We start from the raw sequence: 19,275 nt of genomic DNA on the forward strand, positions 1-19,275 counted from the left end.
TAAAGGGCATTTGATTAAATTGCTCTGTCTCAGGAAAAAAAACAGCAATGTGGGGAGTTACTGTGATAGAACAACAAATTATATAGTTTATTTAGTGATATTATCACTTCAGTGGCCTTTCTTCCCATGATTAAGTATGGTGGTAGCGTTTTTATTAATTTATCTCAGCCTCCTTTTCCAGTTTTGTCATTTGCATCAGACATTCAACAGTAGAAGTAGAAAGAGATTTATAGAACAAGTAAGACTTGCAAATTTTCTGGTGTCATTAGGCTAAAAGGTTCTATCTGAAATCAAATGTGACAAGGAGTATTTAAATAGAAATGACATGTTTGACTGCATCTTGGATAATGAACTTTTTATAGGGGAATAATGGGGTTGTTTCAATTTAAATAGTGCCATATAAACTCAAGAAAAGGATAGAATGTGATTGATTGGAAAATTGGTTTTCAGCAAAGTTATTTTGAAGGAAGATAGTATACTGTTGGGAAAAAATGCTATATAATAATAATAAGTTGGGATCTTGGAGGTCATTTAGTCCAACCCCCTGCTCAGGCAGGAAACCCTATACCATTTCAGGCAAATGGCTGTCCAGTCTCTTCTTAAAAACTTCCAGTGTTGGAGCATTCACCACTTCTGAAGGCAGGTTGTTCCACTGGTTAATTGTTCTGTCAGGAAGTTTCTCCTTAGTTCTAGGTTGCTTCTCTCCTCGACTAGTTTCCATCCGTTGTTGCTTGTCCTGCTTTCAGGTGCTTTGGAGAATAGCCTGATTACTTCTTCTTTGTGGCAGCCTCTGAGATATTGGAACACTGTTATCATGTCACCCCTCACCCTTCTCTTTGTTAAACTACACATACCCAATTCCAGCAACTGTTCCCTATATGTTTTAGCCTCTAGTCCCCCAATCATCTTTGTTGCTCTTCTCTGTACCCTTTGTAGAGTCTCGACATCTTTTTTACATCGTGGTGACCAAAACTGGATGCAGTATTTCAGGTGTGGCCTTACCAAGGCATTGTAAAGTGGTATTAGTACTTCACGTGATCTTGATTCTATCCCTCTGTTAATGCAGCCTAGCACTGTGTTGGCTTTTTTGGCAGCTGCAGCACACTGCTGGCTCATATTGAAGTGATTGTCTACTAGGAACGCTTTTTTATTATTAAGTTCTTATGACATACAAGCTCTATCTATAGTAGGATTGAAAATATTCAGCAAAATGCTGGCAAAAGATGAGTGTGACACATCCCTAAGGAAGATACAAGATGGAACCTAAACATTTCCCATAGGTTGAAATAGTGATTTAAAATTTTGTGGATATGAAGTTTGCTCATATTTTACTGCCAGCCCACAGGTTTCTGTATTAGAAACATGCTTTGAATAAGGTTGGATTTTAGATTATTAATTAATTTTATTTCATAAGATTGGAGAGACTGTAATACAGGTGGTTCTCAACTTACAATAGTTCATTTAGTGTGTTAGGAATTGTTGTGCTGAGGTCTCCTTGTGCTACCAAAGAGTTGCACAGACAAGGAAGGGTACTGAGAGCAGTAAGAGTCACACAGTAACCACAAGAGTACACTGAGTTGTAAAAGCAAAAAGTATTTTACTTTGAGGTGGTGTAAGAACAAAAATGCACGGTCAAAAATAAACAGTCCAGGTCATACACAATAGCAACAGTCCAAAGAGTAATCCAAAATACAAAGTCTTCTTACCGGTCCAGAGGTCAATACACAGTTCAGGTTTATCACAGTAACAGAGCAAAAACAGTAATAGTAGAGAGCAGTGAATTCAGAGAGAGAGAGAAGCTACGTTACTAGCTCCCTCTTATGGCCATGAGAACACTTACACACCCATTGGCCAATTAACATCTTAAAGACATAACATCATGGTTAATATATTTTCAACCCAACATTGTAGGCTAACACCATATGCCTAACATAGTGACTGTTCAAAGTTACAACAGCACTGGAAAAAGTGACTTATGAACGTTTTTCACATTTATAACCATTGCAACATCCCCATAGTCCCATGATCACAAGTCAGACGCTTGGCAACTGACTCATATTTATGGCGGCTGCAGTGTCCTGTGGTCACGTGATCACCTTTTATGACCTTCTGACAAGCAAAGTCAATGGGGAAGCCAGATTCACTCAACAACCGTGTTACTAGTTTAATAACTGCAGTAATCTACTTAACAACTGTGGCAAGAAAGGTCGTAAAATGGAGCAAAACTCTCTTAACATCAATCTTACTCACTTAGCAACAGAGCTTTTGGGCTCAGTTGTGGTCATAAGTTGAAGACTACCTGTATTGCTATTTTATTTTCTCTTTGAGACTTCATGATGGATTTATCAATGGATTTCATTTTACAATAAATGCGTTGCTTTAAAATTCAATTTTTGTAACAAATACTACTGTTTACATAAATATATTGAGCTAATAAAAGGAATTTAATGTAACCATTTTAGTCTTTTTTTTAAAAAAAAGAATTTTATATGGGTATGATATATATAACGGATCTTTCTGCTACATAATACACACGATACCAAAGCAAATAAGTGATTAAATTTAAATATGGGCATGATATATATCATAAATTTAATAACTTATTTGCTTTGGTATCATGTGTATTATGTAGCAGAAAGATCTGTTATTTATGAAGTTGAATATATGATACAAATACGTTCAGTAAAACTTACTCAGAAACAGACACAAAATTGCAGTGTCCATTTAAGAACAGCTGATTACCGTATATTTTATGGTGAACTAAGAAATTATGTGTATGCCCAATGAAGACACATCCCAAGTGGTTGTTTTAAATTTGTAACTTACAGTTCTGATTAATTGGCTTGGGTTCCTTATGTCAAATCCATTTGTTTTCTTTCTACAAAGCTGTATGTGTTGACATGCATGCTGGCAGGTTTTGACTGGCATTTATTTGGTTGTAGATCTCATCATGACATGAGGTAGAGGGCATTTATGTATAATACATTTCCTTTCTGATATTTCCCAGATTGGGATTCAGGAACAGAACAAGGTTGTCTGTTCCCTTCACATGATTGCCAGTGTATAAGAAATTACTTTTTGAACCATAGAGCCTAGCAACCCTGTGCATCATGTTCCTCAATATCATTTTTGTCACATTCTTGACTTGCGAAGTAATTTATCCAATCACTTGCCTCCAAGGTCACAGTCCTATGTGTTATTCCATATTAATTCCCATTGAATTTCTCAGAAAATATGTGTATCTAAAGATATGCTGGATAGGCACTTGAATGTGTTAAGTTAGCTAAATATTTTTTTTCCTTTAGCATATAATGCTGTTATCTTTCTAGAATTGGGTGAGTAAAGCAGAAAAGCAGACCCTACTTTCAGATACTCTTGACCTGTCAGAACTCTTCCATCCAGATACCTTTCTGAATGCCTTAAGGCAAGAGACTGCAAGGTAGGTGAATTGATGGTTGTTGCATGTCATTTATGAGTCTCTCAGTAGTACTGCTTCGTTCATTCCCTAATTTTCTCACCTTCATTGTCTATGGAAGACTACATTATAGGAGTGTCTTCTGTAGGAAGTCCAGTTGGTCCAATTTTTGCTGTTCCTCACATAAGCTTTTCATCTACTTCCATAAAATGTGTTTTGATGCTAATACTGTTTGGTTTTATTGTCCTCCGTAATCTGTTCTACTGATGTTTTATCTTATTTCATTATTTTTGTTTTAAATGTTGACTCCTTTCAAGTGAAAAAGAAGTGTGGATTTTTCCTAAAATGAATCAGATTTACTTAATTTGTTAACCTGATAACAAATGCAATACTTAAGGAACGAGGTTTTTTAAATCTGCAGTTCAACATTCATTCCTAATAACATGGTAGTCTTTCTAGAAGTAGATAGAGGGTCACAAAGTATTGTGTACAAGCAAAATTCTGTCCTAAAAAATGCTAAAAGATTCTGATTTCTAGCATTAGTGCAATTTTAAAAACAAACAAACAAAAAACTAAGAATGGCATCCAAAGAACCATTAATGGAATGATTTGGGTGATGCCAAATGTAAGAAACACTCTTAGGGGAATGTAAGAACAACCATTTGGTTTGAGGGATAAACATGAAATATAATTTATTTATTTATTTATTTATTTAATTTATATACCGCCCTTCTCTCAAGAGACTCAGGGCGGTTAACAGGGCAATACGTAAAAGACAGATACAAAAGTTAAAATTATTAAAACATGATTAAACAATGCCCATAGTACAAATTTAAAATTAAAGTCATAATAACAAACCCACCCCATCCCATCAGGCCAGGCCCGCTTCCTTAAAGAGATGGGTTTTAAGGTCGCGCCGGAAGGAGCGGAGGTCGGGCGCCATCCGGAGCTCTACCGGAAGATGGTTCCATAAGTCCGGTGCACCCACAGAGAACGCTCTCCCCCTGGGGGCCACCAGTCGGCATTCTTTGACCGGCGGCACCCTGAGGAGGCCCTCTCTGTGGGAGCGTACTGGGCGGAGGGAAGTTGACGCTGGCTGCAGGTGCTTCCCAAGGTATTCTGGACCCATGCCATGGAGGGCTTTGTAGGTCATTACCAACACCTTGAACCTCACCCGGAAGACAACTGGCAACCAATGCAGCTCACGGAGCAAAGGTGTAACACGGGAGTATCGGGAGACCCCCGACACAACTCTCGCGGCTGCATTCTGTGCCAGCTGGAGCCTCCGAGTGGTCTTCAAGGGTAGCCCCATGTAGAGAGCGTTGCAGTAATCAAGACGAGAGGTCACGAGCGCATGAGTGACCGTGCGCAAGGCATCCCGGTCTAGATAGGGCCGCAACTGGCGCACCAGGCGAACCTGGGCGAATGCCCCCCTAGTTACAGCTACAATATGGTCTTCTAAAGAGAGCTGTGAATCTAGGAGGACTCCCAAGTTGCGAGCCCTATCTACAGGAGGTAATGACTCACCCCCCATAATGAGGGGTGGGATATCCTGAATATCCCGGGATGCCGGTACGCACAGCCACTCCGTCTTGTCGGGGTTGAGACGAAGCCTGTTCCTCCCCATCCAGACCCGGACCGCCTCCAGGCACCGGGACATCACGTCGAGGGCATCACTGGGGTGGTTTGGGGTCGAAATGAAAAGTTGGGCGTCATCAGCATACTGATGATACCCAACTCCAAAACCACGAATGATCTCACCCAGCGGTTTCATGTAGATGTTGAACAGAAGGGGCGAGAGGACCGACCCCTGAGGGACTCCACAAGCGAGAGGCCTCGCGGTCGACCTCTGCCCCCCCGTCAACACCGACTGCGAACGTCCCAGGAGATAGGAGGAGAACCACTGAAGAACCGTGCCTCCCACTCCCAGTCCCCTGAGACGCCGCAGCAAGATACCATGGTCGATGGTATCGAAAGCCGCTGAGAGGTCTAATAGGACTAGAACAGAGGAGTATCCTCTGTCCCGAGCCCTCCAGAGATCATTCACCAGCGCGACCAATGCCGTCTCCGTGCTGTACCCAGGCCTGAAGCCCGATTGGTACGGGTCTAGATAATCCGCTTCATCCAGGACCAGAGGGAGCTGATGCGCCACCACACTCTCAACAACCTTCGCAAGGAAGCGAAGGTTGGAGACCGGACGAAAGTTATTCAAAACAGCCGGATCCAAGGTAGGCTTCTTGAGGAGAGGTCTCACCACCGCCTCCTTCAAGGCGGCGGGAAAACTGCCCTCACTCAAAGAAGCAGCTATAACCGCCTGGAACCAGCTTCGTGTCCCCTCCCGGGCTGCATAAACCAGCCAGGAAGGGCACGGGTCCAATAAACATGTGGTGGAGCTCAGCCTCCCCATGATCCTGTCCACTTCCTCCGGAGTCACAGGATCGAACTCCTCCCAGATGACATCGACAAGATCACTCGTGTCCTGATCGTCCGATACTGCCCAGTCGGAGTCCAAACTGGTCCGAATCCGAGCGATTTTGTCCGACAGATGTTGACTAAATTCCTCGGCACGCCCCTGCAAGGGATCCTCACTGACCTCCTGATTGAGGAGGGAGCGGGTCACCCTAAACAGGGCGGCTGGGCGATTATCTGCGGACGCGATGAGGGCAGCGAAATAGTTAGATCTCGCTACCCTCATCGCAGCGAGATAAGACCTAATATGGGTTCTTAGTCGCAATCGGTCGGATTCAGATCGGGTGGACCTCCAGACGCTCTCTAGGCCCCGTCTCCGACGCTTCATCTCCCGGAGCTCCGCGGAAAACCATGGAGCCCATTGGGATCTGCGCCGGGTCAGGGGCCGCAAGGGTACAACTCGGTCAAGTGCTTCCGTGGCCGTCCTTTCCCAGGCCTCCACTAAGGCATCCGCCGAGCTGTGAGCTGGGGAGGCAGGTGGGGCCCCCAGCGCTGCCTGAAACCTCTCAGGGTCCATTAAGCTGTTCAAACTAAAAAGGGGAAAAAAACTAGGGAAAAAAAACTACTTACACTAGAAAATGATTTCTACTTATTCATAAACAGTTCACATACTTAGCATAAAATAATATTATTGAAGATAATGCAGCATCTTATTTTCATTATTCCACATGTTATATTATTTTATGGAATGTTGCACTTTCTTTTAGCAGTGGGATTGGGCTGGATTGTTTTAGGAAATCTGGTTCACTTAAATCAGCAGCTGAGTCTTTTCTTTTAATGTGTGGAGATTTCATGTGAAATAAAGTATTTATATTTTCATTTTATTATTCTGTTCCAGAGTAATGACTTGTTCTGTGGATAGTCTAAAATTTACAGCATCCTGGAAAGGTCAAATAAGAGAAGCAAAGCTCCAAGTTCAGGTAATTAACCCATTGAAATTATACTTGCTGAACTTTCTGTGGGCTTATGGATCTATAAATAAATTAAATACAGTCAAATGTTTATTCTTTTGTTTCATTAAATGCATAGCTCACCCCATTACAACCTCAAAGAGAACCTCAAAATATTAATTATATGTTACTCTGTTACCTGTTAATATAATTATATATTAATTATCTTGCCCTTTGCTATTCTATTCACCCTGCTCCTTCTCTTACGTGAGAATCAGTGATGTCTTAAAGTTGTCCTGTGCTGTACACTTTCTGAAGACAAATGGTCAAAAGTTTAGTGAAGGAGTTCTCTGTAAAATATCGCAAACATTTTGTTTTTTCCAAGTCATGCTACGCTTTTTTAAAAAAAACTCTGACCAACAAAATAATTGGTGTATGGGGAGTTTTCTAAAAAGTGAGCAATTTCCAGTAGAACATTTCCATCTTAGCTATCAGGGATAAAGTTATTTAAAAGGTGTTTAAAGAGATTATCTGGCTGGTAATTTGAAATTTATTATACAGCTATCTAATTTGTCCTGCTGAACACAATGAACAAATAGATCAAAATAGCTTTGGCCTACATTTTGCAAATCAGTTCTTCAATTAAAATTCTTCTTTTATTTTATTGAATATTGAATCCTCAGTACCAAAAAGAAGCTTGTAAAAGATTTGCAAAAATATAGAAATTAATGTTTCGGTCATTAGATTTCAAATTCAGCATTACTGTTTGACCTTTAAAGGTCTGCTGTCATTTCTGGAAGAAGATTTGAAATGCATGTGCATATTAAAGTAGGCACACACTGAACCAAGTTTACAGCTTGGCCCAGATATATTACCATCCTTGAAATGGTTGATTAATTCAACCAATAGCCTCAAGACCTGATTATGAGAATAATTTCTTCCTGAAATGACAGTGATGAATTTTTGATTCAGAATCAATTTGTACATAATGAAATCTCATTTAATAACATTTAGAATTGCTTGTAAAGAAACATTTACCAGACAATGCATGTGAAAATGCATTCTTTGATTGATCAAGAGAAACTCATGCCTTTTGTGATATTCTAACCCGTTTGGAAATTGAGGAGGAAATGCTGTGAGGAATATTTTTAAAGTATTATAAATTCAGGGTTGAGGAGTCAAGTAAGAAGAAATAAAGTCTGGATACTCAATTTTGTCAAGCTCAGAAACAGTGTTTAATTGTGGGTTTAAATACACGTATTGTTTAAAACATGGATCTGTGCATCCTAAAGGAAAGCGCAGCTTACAGTTGGAACACGTGAGGGCCCAGCGTTTTTCTATAATATATCATACATTTGTTTGAAATAATATGAAATCTTATATAGCTGCATTCCTACTTCTAATATAATAATAGTTTATTCTTTCTATAGTTCCATGACCTTAAGACATTTCTTTTCCAACAGGCCAACCTGGACTGATGATAAGGGGTTTTTAATATGGTTTTAAGGTTTTATTGGTTGTAGTTGGGGCTATAGATATAGTTTAATTTTTAATATTTGTATTTTTACTTGTATCTTACTGTTGTTAGCCGCCCTGAGTCCTTCGGGAGATAGGGCGGCATATAAGTCCCATTAAATAAATAAATAAATAGAATGATGATATTTGATAATCAAGTACTGTCTAAATCAGGGGTTTCCAAACTTGGCAACTTTAAGACTTATGGACTTCAACTCCCGGAATTTCTCCGCCAGCTTTGCTTAAAGTCTTAAAAGTTGCCAAGTTTGGAGACCCCTGGTCTAAATTATGGGAATAAATTGGTAGATAGTAGTACTATAGGAAATTTTTTCCCCTTGTTTTGATGTCCACCTGCCTCTGCATATAGTTAGTCTAGAATATGCAAGTTTCATGTTTACAATGAAGTAGATAGCAGTTTTTAGATTAGGCTCCTGCATCTGTGTTCACTATTATCCCATGCTGATGTCTAAGGAGACATTAGCCCAGGAAAATCTGTCCATCACTTGTCCCAGCAAAAGGCAGAAGACAGCTATCATACCAAGACTTGAATTAAAACGAAAATATCAAGGGATCTGCCCCTAAGATTGTGAGAAAAGAAAATTCTTATATTCAGAATATGTTTGGGATTAGTAGAGAATGATGTTATAGTCAATGTTATCATTAAATCCTGCAGAACCATTTTTTTCCACTAAAACTAAAAGTTAAGCAATTTGCCTTGAAGTATATTACTATTAAAATTAGTTCCTAAAATCAAAATTACAAAACACGTTCCTCATTGCACTATGGTCCCAACAGAAGGAATAAAGTGGGCAGTATTTCTTTCAAGGCTTTGCTTTTTCGTGGAGTTAAAAATCGCTTTATTTAGCCTGTTGCTTGCTTTTGACAAAAAGTGAGAGGGAAGAAAAAACTTTATTGACCTACGCAAACTATTCTTTGAAAGCTGTCAAACTTTTAAAAAGATGCCATATCTGTTCTGGGATTTATTTCTTCCCTATCTCGGGCACTGTTAAAGTGTTTATGTGAGTCTTACTGCTCTGTTCTATAATTCTAATATTTTGATACCTGCTGCTGACCTAAGTACTGATGTAAATAATATTTTTCTCTACCAAAATAAAGAATACAATTCCAAACTATAAGAAATATATTTAAAAAGCATAGTTTTCAAGCAACAATCTCCTTACTCTTTTCGTAATAATCTTCCATAAATATTGTAGTAGAGCCATCCAGAGAACTGGATTTTAACTGATGTCAAAATATAATATAGTCACTGCCTGTGGTGGGATTCAGCCAGTTCACACCAGTTTGGCGGAACCGGTAGCTAATTTTTTGTTGCCCAGGCCCAGAATGGACTTCCGGAAGTGGCATCCACACAGAGAACCGGTTGTTCACATATTTGAATCCCATCACTGATCACTGCTCACATTTCAGCCAAATTGAATATTTTGTGTTTCCGTGACAGATCAGTGGCCTTCAACTGGAAGGCTGTAGTTTTGATGGAAATCGACTTTCTGAAAACCAACATGACTCATCCAGTGTTTCAACTGTTCTGCCTTGTTATATGGCCTGGATTCCTCAGGTACTTCATTTTTAAGGGTTCAAAATAACCTTGGAATTAAAAAAAAATTCAGTAGTAGGTTCTCAGTAGATATCTGATCTTTGTTGAAAAGTTCAGGTACTTTGTGGCTTAATAACTCTATTCTTCATAGGACTGCAATTGAATTAGTGGACTTGTAAAAGAGGCATATGGAAAGTTCATGTTTTCTTAAAATAAGTCTGGATAAAAGTTTTAATCCCAATTCATAGTCAACTGATTTAGCTAACAAAAGTTTTTTTAAAAAAATATAGCCAATTTTAAGGTATTTTGTGTAAATGTTTTGCTCATAATCAAATCATCATACGGCCTTTTCTGGTGGATTTGCACCTGTGGAACTAGCCTGAAATAGCAAACCAGTTTAGCCTAGTGGTTAAGGCACCAGGCTAGAAATCAGGAGACTGTATGTTCTAGACCCCCTTTATGCTTGAAAACCAATGGGTTGACTTTGGGCCAGTTACTCTCTGTCAGCCCATCATGTCCTGACTGGGAGAGCAAGCCAGTCATTCAGTTTCTTTTGCAACCAATGGAACAAAACTTGGTTGATTAAAAAAAACCCTAGAAAAAAACAGAAGTAGCCTGAAATAAATTTATGCATATTGAAATCATTCTGACAAAATCCTGAAAATGTTAGTGATATCCCTGCTACTGTGAAGATTGTAAATAACCTTCCTCAGAATAACTTCACGTGCAAAGAAATAATCCACAAAATAGAAGAGCAACAAAGTTAATTAGGGGACTAGAGGCTAAAACATATGAAGAATGGTTGCAGGACTTGCCTTTGGCTAGTCTAATGAAAAGAAGAAATAGGGATGACATGATAGAAGTGAGCCAGCAGTGTGCAGCAGCCGCCAAAAAAGCTAATACAATCCTGGGTTGTATAAACAGAGGGTTGATTTCCAAACGTTTCGTCACCAGGCTTAGGTAACATCTTCAGCGGCGTTTACGGGGGTTTCCTATCTGAACGGAGAGTTAGACTAGAAGATCTCCAAGGCCTCTTCCAACTCTGTTATTTTCAGAAGTAATCCAAGCCAGATTATTATTTTTCTGGCTGCTACTAACATAGGGCACATGGGATAAGGTGGATTGAGCCTCATTAGTTTCCATCAGAAGGATCTTTGAATTTTTTTCCTCATAAACCTTCTGTGCCCTCCCAAAACTGTGGGAAGAGCTGATTCAACAATGCCACCAGCTACTTTTTCCCCCCAGAAAAATTCTTTTCTGCCATTGTTTACTCAGAAAGAGGCAAGTGGCAATCTTCCTTCCTTCAGATTCTGTTGAAATGGAAAGTCTGGTCCTTTTGTTCAGAATGACAGTCACTGATTCCTTAAGAATGCAACTTCATAAAGAGAGAAGAAAAAGAGACCGAACTAGAATGTAGTTGAAAAGATCAAACAGGGAAAGAAAAAAAAGGAAAGGAAAGGATAAGTAATTGCTTCTGAAAAGATTGATGATTGATTCTTTCATACAAACAAGGAGAACAAATTCTTAAATGTGTCATACCCAACATACCTGGGCAAGATCTGTGAAGCAAGAACTACAGAGATTTCAGGAAGGTATCTTTAATGCATGTCTTAGGTAACCACAGAATCCTGGAAACGTGTAGGAGGATTTTCCTATTCTTATTTATACTGTAAAGGTAAAGGTAAAGGTTCCCCCGCACATGAGGGCTAGTCGTTTCCAACTCTAGGGGTCGGTGCTCATCTCCGTTTCAAAGCCGGAAAGCCAGCGCTTGTCTGAGGACGTCCCCGTGGTCATGTGGCCGGCATGACTAGACGCCAAAGGCACACGGAACGCTGTTACCTTCCCACCGTAGTGGTCCCTATTTTTCTACTTGCATTTTTATGTGCTTTCGAACTGCTAGGTTGGCAGAAGCTGGGACGAGTAACAGGTGCTCACTCTGTTATGCGGTACTCGGGATTCGACCCGCCAAACTGCCGACCTTCTGATCGACAAGCTCAGCGTCCTAACCCACTGAGCCACCGCGTCCCTCTTATTTATACTGAGTTAAGGTCAAGTCTCTTTGGAAGAGTTTTCCCTTTATTTTTACTCTTAAAATCGAACTAAGAAGAAATAAATAAAGGGGGGGAAGCTGAAACTGAAAGAAAGGGAGCAATACAATAATGAATATTGATTTTTTTAAGATGCTTTTTTTTAAGACTTCTGGCCACCTCACCTAAGTTGTTGTTTATGGGATAAGCTATCAGCTGACTTATCCTCTGTCTTTTGATACAGTGTTTACGTCTACTCTCATTCCTTTCCCACAGTCTCTCACATCAACATCTCCTTTCATAGCCATAAAAGTAAATTGAATCTATACCATATCTAGTTCTTTTGGCCCCCAACCTGGGTTTGAATCTATACCACATCAAACTCTCCAACCTGAGTTCCTGGGGGGGTTTGTTTTCTAATCTGGCTTTCACCGGCCCTGACAAAGAACTCAAACAATAACAGAGAAAAATAGCAAGTGCAAAATGGAGCCATTCGTTAAAACTCTTCCCCCACTTCTCCAGATACACATTCCATCAAACATACTAACATTTCTACACTGAAAAATGTATGAAGAATTCCATACAGTTAATTTAGCAAAGAAAATTGCCCATACAATAGAAATCATTTATTATATAAAACATCAGCATAAAAAATAACTTTTTCCTTATCCAGTTCTATAAAATATTCACACATTCACATTAGCCTCCAGAATAAGCATAACTGCTGCTGCCAAGTTGTCAGAGTGACAAACGGACAAATACTATTAGACTACAGTTCAGCAATTTGTCTACCTATGAAAACTAAGCTTTGTACGCATATTTCCTACAATTCTAATTTTTAGTTTTCTGGGATTAATGACATAGTTCTCATTAATAACTAAATTTCTCGTCCCTGTGTGAATTGAATCTATAAAATATATGGAAAGGTATTTGTTTAATATTTATGTGCTGCAGTCATTTGCAAAAATATGCGGTTTTAAAAAGGGTTCCAAACACACAACTCAGGTGAAGTAAAGTTTATTACAACATAAAAAATAAAAATTATGATATATTAAAAAGATCCCATATGAAAACATATAGAGGAAATACCAAAAAAAAAACAAGATTGCATAGTTTATTATATAAAAGTAAATTTTTGAATTGGTTGCCATTTTCTTCTAAACCTTTACTCATGTGGGCATGACCTTTGACCATTCATTCCTAAGTACAATAACATTTTTCTCTGGAAAAAAAGTAATGAAATTAATAATGTATATTGTGATTGGCCTATGGGGCCAAACCTTTGGTCCCCTCTTGGAATATGAAGTCGTAGAAAAAGAAAAGCTCATTTATACATCATGCTGACACAGGAAAGGTTCTTTAAAGAGATCAATCTTCAGGCCATTTCACAGCTGACAACAACCAGATATTTTGAGAGAGAGCATGAAGATAGAGATATTTTGAAACTGAGTATAGTGGTGGGGGAGGGACGCGGTGGCTCAGTTGGTTAGGACTCTGAGCTTGTCGATCAGAAGGTCGGCAGTTTGGCGGGTCGAATCCCGAGTGCCGTGTAGCAGAGTGAGCGCCTGTTACTCGTCCCAGCTTCTGCCAACCTAGCAGTTCGAAAGCACGTAAAAATGCAAGTAGAAAAATAGGGACCACTACGGTGGGAAGGTAACCACGTTCTGTGCGCCTTTGGCATCTAGTCATGCTAGCCACATGACCACGGAGACGTCCTCGGACAAGCGCTGGCTCTTTGGCTTTGAAACAGAGATGAGCGCCGGCCCCTAGAGTTGGAAACGACTAGCACGCATGTGCGGGGGAACCTTTACTTTTACCTATAGTGGTGGGGAAGCCTTGCCTGCAAGTAATTTCAAGATAGCATTCTGTAAATCATAGTACAAGCAGCAGGGTATCCTCTGATTATCTTATCCTGATCTGCATGAGGATAGGGAATTTACCAAGCACTCTGGCATGAAGTTATTTCGGCCCTTATAAGTTGAAAGCAAAATATTGATGCTTGCTCGGTAGCTAATAGGCAGCCCTGCTGTTTCTTCCAGGTAGTTTGAACCTCCGGTTCTGCACTAGGTGCAGTTTCAGGATCACTCCTCAACCCCATCCCAAGTTCATTTTAGAAACCTGGCATGAACTGCTAAGTTTGTAAGCCGCCCTGAGTCTTCGGAGAAGGGCAGGATATAAATGGAATTAAAATAAAATAAATAAATTATAGACAGAGTTGTGCGTTATTTCATGTCTTTGACTACTAAGCCCTGTTTGTACAGAATTGAAACAATCACAATGACCACAGCTAATTGCTAATCCTCGGACAATACTACCACATTTTCTCAGAAGTAAATTCCATGCAGTTAGGAGAAGTATCTGAAAGCTTTATATGTTTTGTGTGTGTGTTTGTGTGTGTATGCGTATGTGTGAGTGAGAATGACTGCAGCCATAGCTTCTAATTCAAAGGGTTGGTTCTTTGTTGACAGAATGCTTATGGGCCCTATTCCCCTGAAGAGTGCATCTCTTTGCCCGTTTACACTAGCGCTGAAAGGGATTGTGTGGTGACAAATATCGATGTCCCATGTGGAGGGAATCAAGATCAATGGATCCAGTGTGGAGCTGCTTTATTTCTCAAAAATCAGTAAGAAGAAGCTGCTGCTAGCCATCAGGTTTGATTACTGTTGTCTAAAAAAAATAGTTTATGTGTTCTGTGATAATTTAAAACTAAAATGTGAGAAATCTTAGACTTTATACAGAACAGTACTTTATAAATAGTACCCTGTGGATTTACAACATAACTAAAAAGTCAATTAACATTTATTTTTCAGTGGACAAGCTGAGAAAACTAAGCTGAAAACTTACATGGTCATCTGGGTTTTTTTTCACTAGAGTTTGAATAGTTCAGTGAATTATTCCCACCATTTGGTACCATACAATCTCCATACATTTTGTGTGTACGTTCACTATTAAAATGATTGGACACTGTAAAGCGCTACTGTGGGAGATTGCTCCCATCAACTTGGCAAATTTATTATCTGTCCTTTACGTAATGTAAACATCCAAACATCTGTATAAAATCTTAAGGTTGTAGTAATTTGTATTTCTAGGTACATTTCTCTCTATATTCTCTCAGCTTTTACTATGTGTATTTTTTTTTTCATTTTATTGTTATGTTTATTGTTAATTTTTTTCCCAACTTCCAGATTTTCATTCTACTTCAGGTTGTACTTTTAAAGGACATATTTTTTTTAGAATTGAAAAGAGAAGCTCCTGCTATTAAATAAAAGTAAATTATACTGAAATATATTTATGAAATATGTATCATTTTCATTGTTCTCATTAAATAATTTCTAGTTTTTTCCCCAAAATCATTTTGCCTGTGTGTTACTTGTGAATAAGCTGAATCAGTTTTCTGTGTATTAAAATTGTTCGGGTTTCCCATATAAAAGAACCAAAGTCCTGCTTTAGGCACGAAAAACGGATGTGTGACTTTGGGCCAGTCACTCTCTTTCAGCTCAATCCACTTCACTGGATGGTTGTTGGGAAAAGAAGAGGAGGGAGTATAAAGTATATTGGCTTCCTTGAGTTATTTATAAAAATAATAAAGGTGGGATAAAAATCTAATAAATAGAAAGTGATTAAAGGGTATTGCTGACTTATACTGAATTCCAAGAAAAGTTTCAATATGCAAGTAACAAAATTAATAACATTAATTTTATATATTAAAATAAACATCTCTATTTGTTTTACAAGCAATATTTGTATGCCTCAATTGGGAATCAGGATAGTAATGAAAGATCTGCAACTCATTACCGTGTCTAATCTGTCTTCCAAATTGAGGAAAGAAACATTGAGAGTTGTTAGATTTTTTTTTATCCTGCTTTTTTGTTTTTATAAATAACTCAAGGCAACAGATATACATAATACTCCTTTCTCCTCCTGTTTTCCCAACAACAACTCTGTTCAATGAGTTGGGCTGAGAGAGAGTGACTGACTCAAAGTCACTCAGCCAGCTTTCACTTCTTTAAATTCATTTCATAGTTCCTCTTGTTGCCTATCAATGAAGAACTTAAAAATAATCTCCAACATCTTTCTTGGAAATGGTGTATAGATGACCAAGATCATATTGTGGTTCTCTTTCCAGAAGAGCACAGTTTATCTCTACTGCAATTAGATTGTTTTCAGCTAAAGCCCAAGCACGCATGCTATATGAGACTCAATTGAGACCATAAAACAGCATGATTATCTTAGAAAGAATTCAAACAAAACCTCTAAGAAACATTTTTCATGTCATCTGTTGTGTTCTCAATACTGTATTTCAACAGGACGTAGAACTTGAATCTAATGTCTGCATAAATAACCTTACCTATTAATTAAAATTATTGCACAACCAATAGTGGTTTGACCTACCTAATATTGGCAAATAATTTCAAATCTTCTTGGGAAATAGTTATTTAATTATTATTTTTTGATCCTCCAGTGATTCTATCTTAACCTTAGATTCAGATCAACCTAGATCAGCACTAAGAAAAAAGAATCTTAAATGTAAAAGGCCAGAGAGAAACTGCTGGTTTTTCTCATAATAATAACCACATCTTATCACCTATAGCAGCTTCATATTCCTACTGTACTATAGTCCCCAAATTCAGAAGAGCCTCATCTCTAGCTTGATTTAATGCCGTCCCTACAGCTGTTTTGGAAGGGAAATTTCTTTTTCTTGAAGAGGGGGTCCACATTTCTCCACCATCTCCTCAGTTTTCCAGGAGGTCCCAACAGCTCTTCAAGCTGGTCTTTCAGAATTCTAGAGTACATTTCAGCATATACTAGGGATTGAAGGCATTCAGATTTGCTAGAAGATTCTTTATCATCTTTACTGACCTGTCCTCTTCCTATTGAGTTTGTTCCCAGACTGTGTTATTCAAGTCACTGTAGTTTAGATGGAAGAACATAGGCAAACTAGGAACTGAGTTCTCAAGTTTTTCTTGGTCATCTGATTGGAGTGAGCAGTTTACTAATTACTTTTTCAGGATGGCCCAGCTAAGTAAACATCTTTGCATTTAAGAATTCTTCCATAGTATCTTTCTTATTATATATTTTTTATTTTATTAAAACCGGCATTTCTAAAATCCATGATTTGTGCTTGACTGCTTTTTTTAAACAGTGCTTTTGCTATAACAAAATGTAATCTCCTGAACCCAAAGTTCCCATCACTGTAATGATCAACTCCTGTCTATTAATAAGAAGCAAATCCAAAGTAGAATATCCCTTTGTGCTCACGTCAGTCTTTTGAAAGAGAAAATATATTACTAATATATGATTTTTCCCCTGACCTGTGTATTTTGAATTACAATATTTCAAATTTGAACTTCCATTTTGAATACACAATGCCTCATATTTGTTTCTTTGTTTATATAAGTGTGTTTGATGTTTGTAATTCTGTTTTTTGGGGGGAAGGGGAGACATTTGGTACTCAAAATGAATTGTTACAGTCCTTCTGGTAGAGTCACAGATGCGTTAGAAGTCTTGATCCACTGCTTGTAGACTGTGAGAGTCTGGATGGGAACTAAAACCTAGTAAGCTAGAGTTGATATTTGTCCAGAGACTACCTACTTCTACACTGATTATTGCTTTGGATGGGGAGTCCAGGACCTGGATCTCCTCCTAGACGTACAGTTACTACTGAAAGTATAGATGGAAACTGAAAGTCACAATAAAAAATGGTTTGTTTTCAACCAGAAACTTCAAAATGAGCCAAACAGAATGACTCATGTTCAAAGCAGTATGTCAAGTACCACCAAAGTATCTCAACTTAAGGGGAAAAAAGAGGAATAATGAGAAAGATAAACCATATAAGGTAAAATAATTTAAACACACGACCCAATTTTGTAGGGTGAGTTTAAAATTGGGTTTTGAATCTAAACGTTTAAAGGGCACATGATGATTTCCATTTTTAATCTAACTTCATAGAATGACATAACTTCCAGGGGAAATGGCTGTAGTGCATATTAGCATTAGTGATCAGAGGAAATGTGATGAATCTTCTTAAAAGTGAATTTAAATTACCAAATAAAAAGTTAAAATCCAAGATCATTAATATCTCCTGTTTCGACTCATAGCCAGCTGGAAAGTGGAACTGATGTGTCTCCGAAATGAGAAGCTTCACTTAAAATGAAAAACAAACAACTTATGCTTAGTATCTAAAACAGATGTCAAACTCGCGACGTCACATGATGTCGCGCAACTTATCGGGACGGTTTTGCCATTGCCGGCAATGGGGTGGGCGTGGCTTCCGGATGAGGTGTCTGGCCCAGAGGCCGGCAGTTTGACACCCCTGATCTAAAAGGTGTCAGAGAAAACCAGTGGGAAATGAATGGAAGCGTACTAGTTCAAAATTAACTATCCTTTAGGGATGAGACTGAAAGTGTCACCAAAAGTAGCTGAAAAAACACCAAGCAAGATTTTACACTCCTTTTTGGTAGGAAAGAAAAGAAATGTTGGGTAAAAGCCACCCAGAGTCATTTTATACGGGAGATGGGTGGCATAACATTTTATAAATAAATGTATAAATTAAATAAATATAGTAAATAAAATAAAAATTAAGAAATGATACTCATTCTCCAAATGCAACCTGTAACTTCACTATAATTTCTTTCTTGCATGTGTAATCCCCCAAAAGCTCTTAAATGTATATACAGATTAATCTTTATTTTATCCTCACAACAACAGCAACAAAAGTTGGATTGAGAAGAAGTTATGGCTGAACATTTTGACTCTAATGAAGATCTGAATTTGGTTTCTCCAGCCATACCTCTACAATGGCTTAGTGATCAAGCTATTCAGGACAAGACAAATTGAGTAGCTGGAAGTTAGGAGAATTAAAGAAGTGCATGAAAGAAAGATAATTGCAAAGAAGGTGAATGTTCTCTTTTTTTTTCTTATCCTAAACTGAAATCCAAGATCTACATCCAACTTTCAAGAAGATAATCTAAAGAATAAAGAGACACAAACTAATATATTCCTGTTTGAGAATCATTAGAAAATATCGATATGAAATTGCTGGGTTTTTTTACTTTTACATTGGTCACTTTAATACACGTAGTCCTTGATTTACAATCACAATTGGGACCAGAATTTCAGTCATTGAGTGAAATGGCCATTTAGTAAGATAACCATATGACCATTTCAATCAATGATTGCAATCCCAGTTCTCCCAGTTGCGGTGGTTAAGTGGATCATTAAGAGTATGAAACGAATGAGTTGTCTGCTGAAGGAAAGTAGGCAGCTCCCCTTCATGGGCAGAAGGGAACCCCAGCAGTGGGCTGGAGGAAGGAAGCTCAGATCATTCTTTCTCCATCGTCCACAGGAGTGGCCTTCACTAGGGATACAAACTATACAAACTACTGGCTGCCGTTACCTAGGATG

The 19,275-nt window shown here is 38.5% G+C and overlaps 1 protein-coding gene across 2 annotated transcripts in view; it reads left to right on the forward strand.

The window, feature by feature from the left end:
• DYNC2H1 (dynein cytoplasmic 2 heavy chain 1) overlaps positions 1 to 15,169 on the forward strand; it is a gene marked incomplete at its 5' end in the record, with an annotated part of 166,288 nt that extends 151,119 nt beyond the window's left edge. The window contains 5 exons of one of the 2 annotated variants that reach the window (XM_083362407.1): positions 3,330 to 3,439; positions 6,723 to 6,804; positions 9,749 to 9,865; positions 14,340 to 14,522; positions 14,682 to 15,169. In XM_083362407.1, coding sequence (XP_083218533.1) covers positions 3,330 to 3,439; positions 6,723 to 6,804; positions 9,749 to 9,865; positions 14,340 to 14,498 — 468 coding nt within the window. In that variant the 3' untranslated portion in view covers positions 14,499 to 14,522; positions 14,682 to 15,169. Of the gene's footprint in view, positions 1 to 3,329; positions 3,440 to 6,722; positions 6,805 to 9,748; positions 9,866 to 14,339 lie in introns of both variants that reach the window. The other variant, XM_083362406.1, reaches the window with a different exon arrangement.
• Positions 15,170 to 19,275: the final 4,106 nt, after the last annotated feature.

This window comes from Vipera ursinii, assembly GCF_947247035.1.
Source record: "Vipera ursinii genome assembly, chromosome: 4".
Lineage (NCBI taxonomy): Eukaryota > Metazoa > Chordata > Lepidosauria > Squamata > Viperidae > Vipera > Vipera ursinii.